The sequence below is a fragment of the Neophocaena asiaeorientalis genome, unplaced genomic scaffold, assembly GCF_003031525.2.
Source record: "Neophocaena asiaeorientalis asiaeorientalis breed wild unplaced genomic scaffold, Neophocaena_asiaeorientalis_V1.1 scaffold781, whole genome shotgun sequence".
Taxonomy (NCBI): Eukaryota; Metazoa; Chordata; class Mammalia; order Artiodactyla; family Phocoenidae; genus Neophocaena; species Neophocaena asiaeorientalis.
The window spans coordinates 684219-701495 of record NW_020172994.1 but is presented as its reverse complement, the minus strand read 5'-3'; the positions used below and the strand labels follow the sequence as shown (position 1 = coordinate 701495).

The following is a 17277-nucleotide window of genomic DNA, read 5'->3' as shown; positions in this document are numbered from 1 at the left end:
ATAATAAATGTTACTGTTTCTATTTTATAAATAAGAAAATTCAGGTAGAGACACTAGATGTCGGGATTTCCGACTTGTATCATGGTTTTATGCCCTTTCATTCTATAATGCTGCCTCTAGAAAAAAGGAAGAAAGTACTGTTTTATTCATTTAACAGTCCTGCTGTGATGATTAAATTGAATGTTTCATATGATTGGGTTTGGTATAGTGATTACTTTAATTGCTTTGATTGATTGAGAAAAATATGGTCCCTGCTTCCCCTGTGAGGGAGCACATCACAGGAAAATCACCACTGCACTGAAGTCAGACCAGCTGGGTTTAAAAACTGGCTCCTTCATCAATTAGAGTTTATCCACCTCTCAGAGCCTTCAATTCCTCATCTAAAAAATTACAATTGAACCCACATCACAGAGTGGTTATTACAATCAAATGAAGTGTATAGAGGCAAGATGTCAAATGTAAAGTTCTAAAGCGAAGTTATTATTATTGTTGCCCTATGAATAATTCCACCTCAAGAGGTCTTCCAGCTTCTGTAGATGGAGTGAAGGTCTTCGGGGCCCCAAGGTTACTGTCTCCCAGACCTCCAGAGTTGAAGGCAAGCTTGGACGTTATCATGACTCAGGCCTCCGTAAAGCACAGTGCCAGCCTGTAGGCCAATGTCCACTCAAGATCACACCCCGGAAAGTGAGAAAACCAAGCTGAGGACGCACGTGTTGGGCCCAGCTCCACAGGCCAGCTCAGTCGGTCACTGTGAAAGAAGTGACTGCCGGGGGCAAAGGACAGTCAGCTGAAAACAGAATCAATTCCAGGCTTCAGGCTTTACTCCAAATGCCCAGCTTTGGAGGCCTGCTTATTCTGCCATGTCCTCAGAAAATGGTGAGGTCACCCAGGACAGGCTGACCAGAGGGTTAGCTCAACTGCCCTTGCTGCAGAGCCAGGAGGGAAGGGGAGCTGGGAATGAAGAGATGCTATTTTCTTGATCAGGAAAACAAAACATGTTTCTGACCGCGGGTACTACCCTCGCTGTACTTCTCACCTAGAGCTAAGTCAGAGGTGCCGGGTTCTGGCGGGTGTACGAAGCTGCTCTCGACCCTCAGGCCCGGGGCTGCGGATGGTGTGGGCAGCTGCGAGCGGCCCTCACTGCCCTCCCCCCGTCCTCTGAGCACCATCCCCGTGCTCACACAGGATTCGGGGCCTGGGTCGGTTACAGCGGCACAGGGGTGGGTGGCAAACTCTAAATTCATACCACAGCCACTGGCCTTCAGGAGAAAGATGGGAAAATCAAGTTCTCAGAGAAGATATTATGCCTGTGAAGAAAATGAGCACAGAATCGTGCCCAAATGTGTCACACTGCTGCTGCTTCTCTTTGACAGTTAGAGCCACTCTCAACCCTCCACCCATTCCTGAACCAGAATTTGTAAATGTTTGTTCATTTTGGCAATCCCCGATTTACAGAAGGGTTTTCTTTTCTTTTCTTGTTCTTTTTTATAAATATGAATTTTATTTCAGAGTACTTTTCAACTCCTGGATTTCCATTTGGTTCTTTTGTAACCTTTCCCCCCCACCCCCACCCCAGCCGCATCACGTGGTTTGCAGGATCTGTTCCACAACCAGGGATTGAACCTGGGCCACGGCAGTGAAAGCCTGGAATCCTAACCGCTAGGCCACCAAGGAACCCCCCAGAAGGGTTTTCTTCTAAAATTAGCTTAGAAAGCTATTGTTAGAACCCAGAGCATTTTCTCCAAGGTCCTACACGGTTTATCAGGAGGCGAGTTCAGCCCACGAACGCTCACTCTGCCCACAGGAAGCTGAACTACTGATTAATGAGTTTGTATCAATTTTAACATCTTGGGACAGGAGGTCACAAGGGCCTTGGCAGGTGTAGGATACGGTGAGGCAGAATTTTAGAATAGGAGGGCCTTCAGACTTCCAATCTCCCTGCCCTTCATGACATTCGTTCCCCTCGTGCTGTCAAAGGCCCTGGCTGAAGTTACCCAGGCCAGCTAACACCTCAAAATGACCAGAACCAGGTCACGTGTGACATACGGGAATTTACAGGGAAGGATTCTGATGGTATTGCTACAATTAGGGCCCACCCTACCCAGCTCCCAGGTCCAAAACGTACATTTTTAAAAACGGCACATTTTAAAACAAATAAGCGACTGACTGAAGGCATCTCAAATCTGGGTGGTGTGGAGAAGCGTCCTCTGGACCAGGGGAAACCACAGCATCCACACTGGATGCCTCCTCTCGGCACTCAGCCATCATCACTGGCCCAGCTGTCCAGCTTCTTTTCCTCCCGGTATTAACCACAGGTTAAGCTTACAAGGGAACTCGAAGGCAGTTGTTCACTGACACCAGGGGTTCTCGGCCTTGGCCACCTATGAGAATCTCCCGGAGGGGTTGACATTCCAGATCCTGGATCTGCGGGGCCAGACATCACACCTCAGTGGGGCTCTAAGCCCTCGGGGGCCTTGCGGGTGTGGCGAGCTGGAACCACTGATTCACAGACCACACTTGTGACTGCGGAGCTTCTACCTCCTAGACTCCACACTGAAATATCAAATTGTCACCCAGATCTCCTACTGGGCCCCGGAGTGTCTGCGTCACAACCAGTGGCAGTGTGAAGTCATCCCCAGGTGAAGCACTGAGCAACAGAGTCCGAGCCCCTGGAAACCCACAGCTCCCGCCAGTCCTGGATGGAGGGTCCCAGGCCCCAGGGAGGCGGGGCTCTAGGGCTCGAGCGGGTGCCAGGTGCCAGGTCTCCAGGCTCCTGCTTCCTGCCCCAGCACCTCCCAGACCCCGGCACAGAGCCCAGCCCCAGGGTAGGGCAGCTCGGCCAAGGGCAGGGCGGTAGAGCGAGGGCACATGTGGGCTCCCAGCCGTGAGCGCCCACTGTGGGGTGATGCCCGCTGGTCCCTCAACCACCAACGGAAGGAGGGAAGAAGCTACGTTCCCGGTTAGATCTTAGAAACAAGCTACCCATAGGGGAGAAGGCAGCCTCCCTCTAGGCGGGCCCACCTCCCACCTTCCGCCTGGAGGGGGCACCGTCCCCACTGCTTGGCAGGCCTGACTGCCATGTGTGGGCACATGCAGAACAGGGCTCTGAGGCCTGGACGCCTGGCCCACTGGAACACAAGAAGGCTTCTTATTTACAAACACAAACACTCACCGCACATGCTAACGTGGACTGCTGTTAAATGTGGACTCTTCTTAAATGAGCGCAGAGGCAAAAGATCCCAGGTTTTTCATAGCTGAGCCAAAGGCCACAGACCCCAGCACCTTTATCAAGGCTTCCTACCACAATGCTAGTGGGAACATTTCGGGAAAAACCAGCATTCCATCCCTCCCACCTCCCCCTTGAAAATAAGAGCACTGAAACCACAAAGGGAAAAGATTTTATCCGAAGACCGCCCCCCCTTTCCTCCCTTAAGCCCCATTTTACAGTAAGAGACCAGAGCGAGGGGGCTCACCCCACCCTCCCTGCTGGGGAGACAGCCAAGGTCAGAACCCCACTCTCCATGCTCCAGGCAAATACACTTCCACGGTGCCAAGCCTGCTTTCTACTGCAACCCCACGTCAAAGTGGGACCCATTACATCTTGAAGGTAAAATACTAGCAGACTTATGCCAGGATGGCTTCAACAGGAGGTGGGAAGGTAGAAAGTATGCACAAAACTCAAAAATATGCTCTAACCTACATTTAAAATCACTGAAAAATTTGGCCTTTTTATGTAAATGGTAATATAGACAAGTATTTTGAACACCCCACATTTTAACTCCCAAAATCACTTTTTAAAAAGACTTCTTGAATATGGCCTCCCCCTGCCCAATCTTACCACTCCCAGACCCCACAACCAACCAGTTAGCCATCAGGTTAAGGAAAAGAAAAGACATTCAGTTAAGGAAAAATGTGTATACCCACCATTTAATTGTATACTTGAGGTTTGGTTGACTGACTGTGCTATCATCTAGGAAAATAGTCGAGCAGGAGCTGTATTTCCTTGCTATTTGTCCTGGAGGATGCTAAAAAACAATGGCAACAAGACAAGGACAATTAGACAGGGCTCAAAATTCTTCCAAGGAACATCGTCCCCTTCACCTTGAGACCAGCCTATAGAGGAAAAGTGTCTTGGTGAGAAATGTTAACACTACCAGCAAGAACAGTACAAACCCACTTCCTTCCTACAATGAAATTCCATGTTCTTCCACAAAGAAAAGTCACCACCACCACTCCTGGCCCCCAACCTCCATCAGAACAGTACACTCTCGCAATCGAGCATCAAAGCGTGTGCTGCAGAGTCCGTAAAATCACTGAGAAACAAGAAGTATGCGCTCATCACACCCATGAAAGCCCCTGCTGAAGGCGGCATCCTGGTTTGAGGCACCAGGATCAAAACAAGAGTCCACGGCACCCATTTTTTCTATTCTTCGGATACAGTCGATTTGGGGACCATGGAAAATGCAGCCAATGTTCATTTAGAATCTCCTAATCTTGAATTTCAGGAGGTGAAGATAAAAAGAGGTGAAAGTTATCCGATGCTTTTGAAAATACTACCAATGTATAAGCTTCAGGTAGGGTGCCTGTGCAGTCTCATGCCTGGTTTTTTCACAGCTACATAAATTTTGAGCTCTTTAGAAAACTTCAGAACTAAGATCTACTTCTGAAATATACTGTTAAAGAACAAAGAATTTAAAGAATTCAAATTACACTCGGATGACATCTAATTGAATAGTAAGTCGATTTGGGGCAATTATGTGGGCAATATGATTAGTAGACATCAATCTGGATAATTCTAGCTCAAAGCATGTTAGAAAAAAAATAATAAAATCATCCAAACAAGTCTCCACTTGCCTGATGTTATGCTGACAATCGGTCATTTTCAGCAACCAAAAAAGATAATTCCTTAAGGATAACAACACTGCCTGCCTCACGTGCCCACCCACAACGAAGCCCTCAGTATCCATGGTTTATGAACATGAAGGGAGCTTTAAAGCCCATCAGAGACCAAATGCCCTGTTCGATACTTTTAACATTTACTTCTTATTTAATAAGGTTTCCCGGGACTCCCCTGGCGGTGCAGTGGTTAAGAATCTGTCTGCCAATGCAGGGGACACGGGTTCGAGCCCTGGTCCGGAAAGATCCCACATGCCGCGGAACAACTAAGCCCATGTGCCACAACTACTGAGCCTGCGTGCCACAACTACTGAAGCCTGCGTGCCTAGAGCCCGTGCTCCACAACAAGAGAAGCCACCACAATGAGAAGCCCACGCACCGCAAGGAAGAGTAGCCCCTACTCACCACAGCTAGAGAAAGCCCGCGTGCAGCAACGAAGACCCAACGCAGCCAAAAATAAATTAAAAAAAAAAAAAAAGAGCAAATCTCCCAAAGAGGCAAAAGCAAGGTTTAGAGTATTTAAAATTTCAGTTCCTGGATCACACTCACTTCATTCCTTGACTTCTATGGCTTAATACTCATGAAAAAACTATATCCATACTTAAAACACTGGAAAGACTTTCATCAGTTTTGCTATTGAACTTGGAAAAGTATACAAAATTTACCTATAAATCCAATGAGCAATAACAATAATAACATCAACATAGTCAGCTGTTGCTAAAATCAGTTTGCAGATCACCTTCCCGTTCAGTCTACCACGTGAACAGGTAGACAGGAGTCATTCTACGAGATCGGAGAACTAAGACGTCAAGGCTTTTTCAAGGCCCCCCATTTATCAGGTGGTAGATCTAGGGCTTGAACAAAATTCTTTTGGCTCCAAGTCCAGCTAACAATGTGACTCTTGCTTAACTGATAAATAACACTCTCTAGTTACTTTATTCCTTCACAAAGTTTTTACAGCTATCACCTGTCTCAATATTAAGACAAATACTGTGATTGTTTTGCTGAGGGTAAGGGAGGCTGGCCATTCAACTCCTGATTCATTCTGTTTTAATACCTTTTTTTTTTTCCCTTTAACTTAGAATGATCAATTCACTTTAGGCATGCTGTCGTCGAGGGGAGGAGGATGTTACAGAAAAATTAGGCCAAAGCAAAAGGCATGAGTTTCCCCTAAGTTTCCGGGGGGTTGATTCCGGACTCCCAGCCACCTACAATGCCACCCACAATTTATAATCAGAGACTTTCACATTTTAATTAAAAGATTCATTAATCAGCTAACCAAAACGTCAGCAAATTTTAAATAAACTACAAACTTTAAATAAAGCCCTTTACACAAGCCTTTCTAAAATACCTAAGCATCTCTATTGTAATGTATTAAATTTTCCTATAACTGTTGATCTAATTACATCTAAAACACAGGTGCTGACTAGAATATTAATCTTTATAATTTGCCCTAGCTCAGCTTACTGTTAAAAGTCCCCCAAGGGGTTTATCCTCAAATGGTTTCAAGCTTTAAAATCTATAATAATTCTTTCAGAAGCAGCCTCCTTTTACTTTTTAAGTCTCTCTCGGCAAATTCACAGCCAGGGAAAGGCCCCCTCTTTTCCAGCCAGGGGTTCCTTCTCTACTGCCCTCTCCCTGGCGACTGTTCCCAAAGTCAGCTTCTTTCACTTGCCAACATGTGCTGCTGGCTAACGTGTTTCTGGAGCCAGAAAACCCTTGTTTCTCTCCACCTGGTGGAAGTTATTTCCCTGTTGTGATCATCTTCCCTCACCTCTCCTTAAATGGCTTACCTATGGCCACTGCTTTTTAGCAAATAGCAGCCTCTTTGTAGATTATCTTAGCAACATGTACTAAGCAGGTTATTCAGACACTTAAAGGAGAAATTAAAGAAACAACGTCCCTCACGATAAAGCAAATAAAAACCAAGAAGGTTTTATAAATAAGGGCAAAGTATAACGGTCATTCCAGAGTTCAACAACAAATTAAATTACAAATTTTAGTTGGGCCCAAATCCAGAAAAGAGTGTTCCCTCTGACTTCAGGTAAATAAGCTAAACAACTTCTGTCCAGGTGGGGCTTGGCGGGACCATCTGAGAAGCACAGAGGAGGAGAGCTGGGAGGGCAGCTCTGGAGCCAGTCCCCTGGGCCTCAGTGCTGGCTCCACCGCTCATCTGGCTGATTCTTTGTGCCTCACTTTCCTCATCTGGAAAATGGGAGTGATAAATAGTACCTCCCGGGTGTGGTTATCGAGTACACTGAACCAATTAGAACAGAGCCTGGCACAAACGTGGTAAAACACTCAATAGACTGTACTGATTATTATTATTGCTACTTATCTTTTCTCTACTGCTCTAATTTACGACACCCAAGTGTCCCAAAACCTAGAAAGCACAGCTGGTTTATTAGCCTAATTGAAGCTGCAGGTAATTTCACTCAAATTCTATTTCAGTTGGTTGCAACGGCACATTCCAATGGCTCTTCCTGTCGTGGCAGAGCTGAAATGCTACTCTGCAATGTGGTCTGCAGGGTTATGCTGCTACCCTGGTCGTCTGCTACATAAGGCAGCACAGAAATTTCTTTTAATAGGAATAAGCACACCTGAGCACATTCCAACAACTGTGTGCTTCCGCTTTCTGTGTCGGGAGGTGAGAGGGTTCACAGGGGAAAGAGGACACTCTGAGTCAGGATGCACAGCATGGGGCAGGTCACTGGGACTGTGCACACCGCAAAGCGTGAGGTCAGCAACAGCATGTGAGACAGATGTGCAGACTGGCACGAGGAGGGCGCAGCTCTGCCCACGAGCCACCCTCAGAACTGCCTCTCCCTCCAGCCCACTTTAAAGGGGCTGCAGTGACCAGCGGAGGCGGTCTCCGCCCCACCCTTCCTCTTGTCTGCAGGCTCCTCGCCTGACCTGCTAATGAGGCGGGAAGTGTTCCAGTGCACCCAGCAGGCGAAGAAATGGGGGTGAGGGTTTACGGAAGGAGTTCTTCAAATCTCTCAACGCTCTATGTCCAGGTTTATACAGCTTTCAAAAAATAAAAAAGGGCACGGTAATGTTCAGCGTATTTTCCTTAAGACATAGCTTGTAATTTCACAGATGCTTTACACTGATTCTTCAAAACTTGAGAGGGCCAGGGAAGAGGCCACTGCTTTAAGAATCTGATAAAAACTACAGACCTTCTCTTTGATCCTTAGAACACGGTTCACGCACATATATACTGACATTGCCCAAGAAGGCATCACCAGCCTCCCACGGGCCGGGCGTGGAGGCCCTTGAGTGCAAGGGCCTGGCTATGAATTTCTTTCCAACTGCATTTTGTCCAGATTTTCAAAGGGCAGAAAAGACAATATTATGGCTTTAAGTCTGTTTAGCACAAAGCTTCAGGGCCAAGTACTTCAAGTTCTACAAATACTTAAATGCAGGCAGTCTAGAAATCCTGAGAAAACCCCCCTGAGAAGTCAAATACTTCAATCTTGCTCTCGATATGAGAATCGATAGCACGCTTATTTGGTAACACGCCTACTTCATCAAGGGGCAGAAGTTTACAGGGCAAGGAGGTTGTGGCTCTAACTCTCCTGGTGGCTAGGCGCCACAGTCCTGGGGGTGCAGGTTGGGGTCGTCATGGGGCAGGGGTGGGAGGAGGCTGGCTGCACCCGCTGCTCAAGGAAGAAAGATCAAGTATCTTTGATGCCTAGCCAGCAGGTCAGGGAGATGCTGCTCAGAATGGCCAAAAGACTAGAGCTGGATTTTTTAAAAATTACAGTGTTGTCAAATTTATCCTTTCTTAGAGCGTCGAAAGAACGTGCAGACTCCACTGGACCTATAAACAATGAGGGAGAGGAAAGAGTGTGTGGAGGCAGACAGCCTCGTGGAAAACACCTGTGCGCTTATTCAAATGGGACTGAGTTAGGAGAGCAAGCAAGTCTCCTGGGGGAGCGGGTAGGAGGGAAGGATTAGAAATGTAAAAGAAGTGCTCCCGTGGACCTGAGTGGGGTCTGCTGCCGTATCGTCCACACACATCTTCCCAGGATCGGCAGCTGTCTGGGGCTTCTGGACAAACACTGGCCCCGGGGAGAAATGCCAAGCCGTGCTTGTCCAGTCACAGACCCCACAGAGCACGAGTGCACTGCAGCGTTCTTCACATTCTTCCATGTGCGAACAAGATTCACGGACCATTTCCCCATCACAGACACAGTATGACAGCTCTCTGCGCTGGACAGTCATTATGAAGAACACAGGGAAACAGCTCCACTTACATGGTTAATGAAGAGACTCTTGCGTTTTTCTCTCACTGTGAAAACAAAAGATGCAACAGAAATGTTACTCGCCTGCGTGCCAAACCCTTGCAGGCTGTTGAGGACGGGCCTCTCTCTGCGTCAAGGTCCCATCCTTCCACCAACCAACGTGCCCAGATGCTCAACTTACTACATAAGAAATGCAACCTGCACAAATGCAGATCTGACCTCGGCTAGCTAACAGAGCAAAACCTAAACCCACTGACAACATGGCACCCAACAAAATCACTGCAGCCATAGTTAACTGAGGGGTAACAGCTTTCTAAGAACTAAATAAAGTAGCAACTAGTAAATCTCATAAAACTTGCATGCATCCACTAATTTAAGATGATCAACAGATAACAGGACTATTTATTTCGAACCCAACCAGACCCATAAACGTCCATACTATTTGGGTGAAATATGACAACAACAATACCCATAACAGCATTAAAATACAGGACAGTGTATGTCGGAAGCATTATTGGTCATGGAATCCAATTACTCTCCGTGCTGGTGCAGGGGAGGAAAACCGGCTTCTGTGGAGGCCGCCCAGAGCATCCTGCCCCCTCAGGGAGGCTGATCCAACTCACAACAAAAACACTGCCCCTTCTGAAATGCTGTTCTCACGCTGCTGTGTGCGAGGTGTGGTCTGCACCCAGCCTTCCGTGCCCCAGATTCCAGTGTTTCCCAAAATGGGGGCCCCTCAGCCCCAAAGATGTAGAAGGGGGACAGGGAACCCAGAGGAGCTTTTTGACAATGTAGTAACATTGAGTTTTGCATTTTCTTTCCTGAAGACTTACTTTTGAGAATATATACTAATCAATCAACACAGGTAATGAGCAGGTCACTGGAGAGGACAGAGATATATTTAAATCAAAAGGGAAGCTAGGAACACTAGTTGCGAGTATTCCAGGAAAAGGGCAGGTGGGGCTCTTTCATTCAACCTGGATTTGATTCCCCGTCCGTGCCTGGCAAGGAGATGAGGCTGCTCTAGAGGGCGCATGAACGCTGGTGCTTCCCCAGGCTCCCGAGTGCGTTGGGTTAGACCAGGCGCCTCCAGATGACAAGAGCAGTGGATACAAGTGACAGTCATTCACATGGCTGGTAAAGCCTTTCAGGTGTACTTCCCAGAAACTCGAAAGTGCGGAGCTCCTACAACCAGGTGAGAAACTCTTTGGCAAATAAGTGGACTCCAATTCCTTACTGTCAACAAAACTGAAGACTGAACTGCAGCTATTAGGAATTATTTTGGATGATAAATCCCTTGGAGTTTTTTGACATATCAACCAAATAGAGTAGAAAGAATTTAGTGATTAACAAAACTCCTTCCATCCCCACCTATTGATGTGTATAAACAAAACTCTTCAGCACTTACACATCCATAAAAACAAGAAGATCTGATGACTAGCACCTCGTTCCAGTTACATATAATAGTCATACACAGAAATATCTCAGTAAGAAATGTTTTTCCAAAAATTATTTCACTTTTCTGTTTAATAGTTATTCATAAACATTTTAATGCTTGTATTGTTTTGATCAACTGGGAACTAACAATAATGATACCACAATCCAGAATTTATAACACTGAGAGACTTATAATTATGAGAAATAAAAATTAGATTCGAGTGAGATCCATATTTTCATAGAAGTATGAGAGTGTGACAAGTGAGTTTTAGAAATCGAATATATTACATTAGGATAAAATTCTATGAAGAAAATGGCACGGAAATGCAAGTTCAAGATGAAAGGAATGATATGAAATTTCCAACTGTTAAAGAAGAGTGTGTTCATACATTTTTAAATGACTGCTGATGGTGGATTATCAAATCACCATGGTATTAAGATATTATTTGAAACATTTTTTAAAAGAGGGACAGTTTTATTTTAAAATACCAATGTTTACATCAGAAATTACATCCTTTGATAGCATGAAAAAGTGGTATGGCCAACATAAAAATGTTTAAAGGAGTTCATAGTTTTTAAAAGTTATTTTCCATGGTTTATAGCATGAAAATCAGCAGCGTAAGAGCTTTAGGCTCCTACGGGTTCTTCAATATCTCACTGCAAAAGCATCCCCTGTGGAAACTGGGAAGCTGTGGGGAGACACACAGAGTGACTGACGGGGAACCAGAGAGACAGGCACCCTAAACAGGGCACCCAGGACCATGATAAAGAGAACTGGGACCCTCACAGGCACAGGGTTTGGCTGCCTGCAAATGTCTGACTAAAGGAGAACTAAAAGGCTGGTCCTCTCATCATGCAGGAGTTCAACACTGCCAGGAACAAAAGCAGGACCCCAAAGAGAGGAAGGCCACAAAACGCTTCTCAATGTCAGTGTTTCTGAATGACTGTGCAAAGAAAACCAGAGCTCACATTTTAATTTCTGAATTTTAGTCTTTCTACTTTGGCTTCAAGTCATTCAAGGGACAAGTTGCTTTTATTCCTTTAATTATTTCAAGGAACTCCTGAAAAACACACAGATCACACATTCACACACACACACACACACACACACACAAAGGTTTTCATTTTTGTCCAACTTCTTTCTTAAGGCAAAGAACTTTTCTAAAAACCAAACTAATTAAAATAAAAAGAATACACTTTGACTGTTTTCTCCTAATACTTAAAAGAGTAGGCTCTCATGTCTTTGAAAACAGCAAATTAAAATGGAATAGAAAAGGAAAAGACAAAATCAACTGCAATTCTCCCCCACAAGCAGAAATGAGAGCACGAAAAGACCAGGCTGAGCAGACTCATCTCTCACAGGCACCTCCTCTCCCACTACAAGGAGCCCTTGGTCCCTTCTTTGTTGAGTGGTTCTCATACAAAGAAAGTCCACACTGACATCTCATATGTGTGAGGAAGTGACCGAGAGAGCAGTCCGTTGGGCTCGGGACAGGACCTCCCTAACTTCAGCCAGCTGGGGAGGTCTGATCAGGAACGCCTTCCGTGATCACAGTCAGCCCAGCCTGAATCTCTTTGCTATTCAGAGGGAAAAGGAACTTAACAGCCAGGAAGCTCCTAATGACTTAATGCAGGCACATCTAAAGCAGAATCACGGAACAGCCGGTGGCAGGGAGCGTGGCAGGCAGAGCCTGGCTGCCAGGCCGAGTGCTGAGGAAGGAAGGAGGACGAGGGTCTTCAGAGCAGAGAGCTGTGAAGGCCGTGGTCCGGGCAGAGCTGCCCCAGCATAACTGCCATGGCCCCATCCATGGTCTCCCACCCAGAAGCCTATCCTGAACTGCAAAGGAGCACATCGACCTCAAGAAGAGATCACCAGATTCAAATGAAAATGTGTGCTTATAAGCTCACATTACAACACTTCTTCCAAGGTTGGGGTCAGGGGGGCACAACTGGAGCACGTGGAACCCACAGGTTTTAACTGCTCTAGTACCCCTGGAAGTGGAGGGAGTGCTGCAATGGCAATGGAAGTTTACCCAAGTGAAGACAGATCACAATCCAATCAAGAATGTCTCCTGGCTTTGTCTTTTCCTCCTTTCAACCACCTAGGGTGAACACATCCTCCGTATCAGGCAGAGCAAGGCAAAGGGATACTGAGATCCAATAACACACGTTCCGTTCCCTCCAGGAGCTCGTTGGTGATACACATGAGAAAATAGTTTTAAATACCACAGTATGGTTCAGATATGAAGAAACTATTCACAGGCTACCCTCAGGACCACTTAATCTAGCCTGAGGGGTCAAGAACACCTTCAAGGAGGAAGTGATAGCAGAAATGAGCCTTGAAGACTGAAGAGATGAGCTGTGTGGAAGACAGAAGGGAAAACCCAGCTAAACGCAAAGGAGCAGGGGGCGAGTGGCGCCCTGGGGTGCCGCAAGCGATCCAGCGTGGCGGACACAGTGCAAAAGGAGACAGAGTGGAAACGACGGCGGAGGACGGACCTCCAACGGCCTGTATATCACGCTAAGCCGTTTGGAGTTTAACATCAAGGCAACTGGGGAACCACAAAAAAATTTTAACAAGGAAGTGACATAATCAGATCTGATTTACAGAAAGTCTCTTCACCTAGCAGCAGCGTAGACACAGGACTGGGAAGGGAAAAGGTCAAAGGCCAGGCCAGAGGCTGCGGCAGGAATCTAAGTGAGAAATTATGGACGGAGGTGGCAGCAACAGGCATGGGAAAGAGTAGTCAGATTAAGGTGACACTGAAGAGGTAAAAACTGATACACTTTCGATTAAGCTGGATGCAATGGTGGCTGATAAATGTTTAACAGATGCCTTTTAAATAAAAGAAGAAGAAGAAGAATGCCCTGACTTGTAGCATTTGCCAATTTCCATGCTGTAAATGCTGCCATCATGGCTGTTTTGAACTCCTGGCCTGCTGTCACTGATCCTGGAGCTGGAAGAAACGAGCACGGTCGGCTCCAGCACCACAGCCAGCAGGCAAGCACCAGAAGAGGGAAGGGCCTTCTCTGGTCTGGGAAGAGGGAAAGGCAGGAGGTGAACCCCAGTTACTAAGTTCTGTTTGGGACACACTGAGTTAGAGGAACCAAGAGCCTTCAGTGTAAAAGATGTCCAGCAGCCAGTTGGACAGACGGAGTTTGAATACTGCAGAGCAAAATCTGGCTGGACATTCTAGTTGACATGGAAGCCGCAAGGAGCTGTACGCAGGCCAAAAAGATAAGAGGGTAAAAGCACATAACCCTAGAAAACACTAACATCAGAGGGATAAATGGAGAAGCCGATTAAGATGTCTGAGAAGCACCTTAAAGAAACAGGCGGTTTCTCAGGACCCATTTCCAAATAGCCAATTCTCTGTGATCAACTCACCAAAGAATGAAGTCTTTAAAGTTACCAAATTTACCTATTTTAAAAAACCTATCTCTTTTCATCATCTATAAGGCAAGTGTTCATTAGCTGGACTTGTCTTCAGCAATATGGCCTGCGTGAGCAAGTGCCACACGAGAGCAGGAGCCACCGGAGGCCGTGTCCTCAGCAGCCTCAGCGGTCACACCACAGAAGCGGGGGAGGGAGGAGGAGGCCAGTGGGAAAGCAAAGGGAAAGGGAAGGAGGCGGCGGCACCAGGGCTTTCACTCGGCAGGTGGGAGACAGTGTCAGTTATTTTTCCTTTTCTTGTTTTTAACCTGTGAGACCCAAGTAGGTTTACACTGAAAGGAAAGAGCCAGCACTTGAGAAACTGAAGCAAAAAACAGAAGGATCAGAGTCACTGTTACCCTGATGATCCAGACAGGAGAGGAAGGGAACGAGAGGTGGAGCAGAGGTGAAGGGGAAGCTACAAGTCCCTGACTCACACCTGGGGACGCTGTTAGGTCAGAGAATCCTGCCATCCCTCTCCCGGTGGCAACCAAGGTATGTGTCATCTACTTAGAGGCTCTAATGCCATTCCACACAAATCTACGTAGAAAAGTTTCTGACTGATGTTGGTCTGTACCCTAAATTCACAGGAAGCAAGAACCAAATATGAAAATATGCCAGTCGTGTAACTTGTTTTCACAGCACTACATTCAGCGCAAAAAACTGCTTCTGAGTCCCATTTTTCATTGTCCCAAACCCTCACCCCATCGCCACTTTCCTGCCTGGCAGTACCTACCCCTCCCAATGGGCTCCCACTTCACCAGGTGAAGAAAAAATGTCTTGTTTTGTTTTTACCCAATACGTTCTAAACTTATTTCACAAGTATGTGATACCCACGATGACTTATTCTCACTCTTGGAAACACTGTTTTTTTAATAAATGCACCAAATTCTCTCAAATCAAGTCAATGGCCTGCTTAATTAAAGAGCGCCAATATTGTATCAGCATTATACTACATCAAAGTTGTCACCTAACCATAACTGAGGAGTTATCAGTTCTTGTAAATGAACTTACTGTCTTAAATATGTTTATTTTTTAGTCAGTTTAGGACTCTGTCAAAGTTAGAGCTGAGCAGTTTGCCAAGAGTCAGGGCTAGAGTCGCTAGGGCTCCAGCACTGTAATGTAACATCTCCATCACTGTATCATCATTTAACAAATTCCTCCCACTACTCTTTTTTTTTTTTTTTAATTTATTTATTTTTGGTTGCGTTGGGTCTTCATTGCTGTGCAAAGTCTTTCTCTACTTGTGGTGCTCAGGTTTCTCCTTGCGGTGGCTTCTCTTGTTGCAGAGCACGGGCTCTAAGAGCACGGGCTCAGCAGTTGTGGTGCACGGGCTTAGCTGCTCCATGGCATGTGGGATCTTCGCGGGCCAGGGATCGAACCCGTGTCCCCTGCACTGGCAAGCGGATTCTTAACCACTGTGCCACCAGGGAAGTCCCCTTCCGCTACTCTCTTCTACAGGAATCCAACTGAGAGACTGTGTTCACCATACTGTGTGTTTTCTCTCTCCTTTACAGTGAGATTAGCCAAGGGCTGAAAAGAGTGGAAAATCCCCCAGGAGAAATTCCATGCCACAGAACAAACTGCAAGCAAGAGTTCGACAGAAAGAAAACATTGAATCCAACTGAGAGACTGTGTTCACCATACTGTGTGTTTTCTCTCTCCTTTACAGTGAGATTAGCCAAGGGCTGAAAAGAGTGGAAAATCCCCCAGGAGAAATTCCATGCCACAGAACAAACTGGTTAGCAAGAGTTCGACAGAAAGAAAACAACTACTCCTAGTGTACAGGCTCAATTCGGCTCTCAAATGACACAACAGAGACAATGGCGCTTTAATTTAGGGTTATATTATGCCTTCTTTTACATACTAATTCTTCTGATCTTTAGAGAATTTATGCAAAGATCAATTTTTAAAGGAAAATTTCTGATTCTCGGAGTAGAAACTACTAAGAACCAATCCAGCTGATTGGCAAAATGAGGACAGCTGCTTCAAACAGTAAATTCTAAAAGCATAACTATAAAATAAAGAAACCCCAAGGAAACCACCACCAAACAATATCCTTAGGGGTCACTAAAGGGGATTCTATTTTTATCCTGGGAAATCAGGACAGGCTAGTTGCCACCATAAGTCTTCTTTAAAAAAAAAAAAAAGAAAGAAGCATAAATATATCAGTAACCTACCGTCCGTCTGAGATTTACTGAGGAATATTGTGCTGGCCCGAGGATGGTCTGAAGGATTGAATTCCATGTTCAAATCTTTAAAGAAAGAAAAAGAAAATATATGAATATCCACCTGATAACTAAAGGGAGTCAAGACTTTCAATCTTAAATTACTAATACATTCAAGGATTCTGGAAAAAACCAACAGTTACTGTGCTAACAGATTCTTCTAGCTCAACTGAGAACACTGCTATTTAGAAACTTGAGAAAGTCATACAAAAAAATTAGACACTTGGCTGGAGATCTATTAGCCGAAAACTCCATTTTCTTTTTAAAAGTCTGCTCTGCACCCAGGATACTACAGAATAGCAGGACAAAGTCCTAACACGTAATTAAGGAGAGTTATGTGCTACGACTGACTCATCTAAACCCCCAGTTAAGCGAGTGATATTTCCTTGTTAAAGTGACTAAAACAGAATACCTCAGCCAAATCGGCATCGACACACTCTGCTTAATCAAGACTGTCCTTTTCCTTTAGAGCAAAAGCTCAAGTTGGCCTTCTGTGGGCATAACCTGGGCCATGGATGTAAGTTTTGTTTGACTCATTCATTTTCTTTCCTTTGTAAAAAACTTGAGCCAATAGATAATGATTTTTACATTTCAAACACAGACCACAAAGGAAAAAAGAAGGTCTGTGTTTCCAGCTTCTCTTGAGAAATCAGATCATTGGCAACACCAGGCCCCACCACAGCAGTCACAACTGGCAGGACCTGAGACCCCAGCGCCCCCAAGCGCCCAGTCCTCACCCTCTGCCTCACTTCGTACCCCTTCTTCCCCCACTGGCAAGTGGCTCTGTAATCCTGCCTTAGAACAGTCTCCAAGGGCTACAGGCTTGTCAGTCCAGTATAAACAATTAGAATCCGATCACAGAAGAGTTCTTCCAATTAAAAAAAAAACAAAAAGATTCCACAGGGAAAGAATGGCTAAGCAAAACAAAAGAATAAAGTTAGAGGAGGGAAGAGAGAAGATCAAAAATAATGGAGGGACTTCCCTGGTGGCGCAGTGGTTAAGAATCCGCCTGCCAATGCAGGGGACACAGGTTCAC

The 17277-nt window shown here is 45.7% G+C and overlaps 1 protein-coding gene across 2 annotated transcripts in view; it reads right to left on the bottom strand.

Moving 5' to 3' along the window:
* CCNY (cyclin Y) overlaps positions 1 to 16268 on the bottom strand; it is a 33607-nt gene extending 17339 nt beyond the window's left edge. For both annotated transcript variants that reach the window (XM_024742278.1, XM_024742276.1), the window contains exons 1-3: positions 16194 to 16268; positions 9156 to 9190; positions 3925 to 4025 (exon numbers count right to left, since the gene is read on the bottom strand). In XM_024742278.1, coding sequence (XP_024598046.1) covers positions 3925 to 4025; positions 9156 to 9190; positions 16194 to 16260 — 203 coding nt within the window. In that variant the 5' untranslated portion in view covers positions 16261 to 16268. The remainder of the gene's footprint in view (positions 1 to 3924; positions 4026 to 9155; positions 9191 to 16193) is intronic.
* Between the last annotated feature and the right edge of the window lie 1009 nt (positions 16269 to 17277).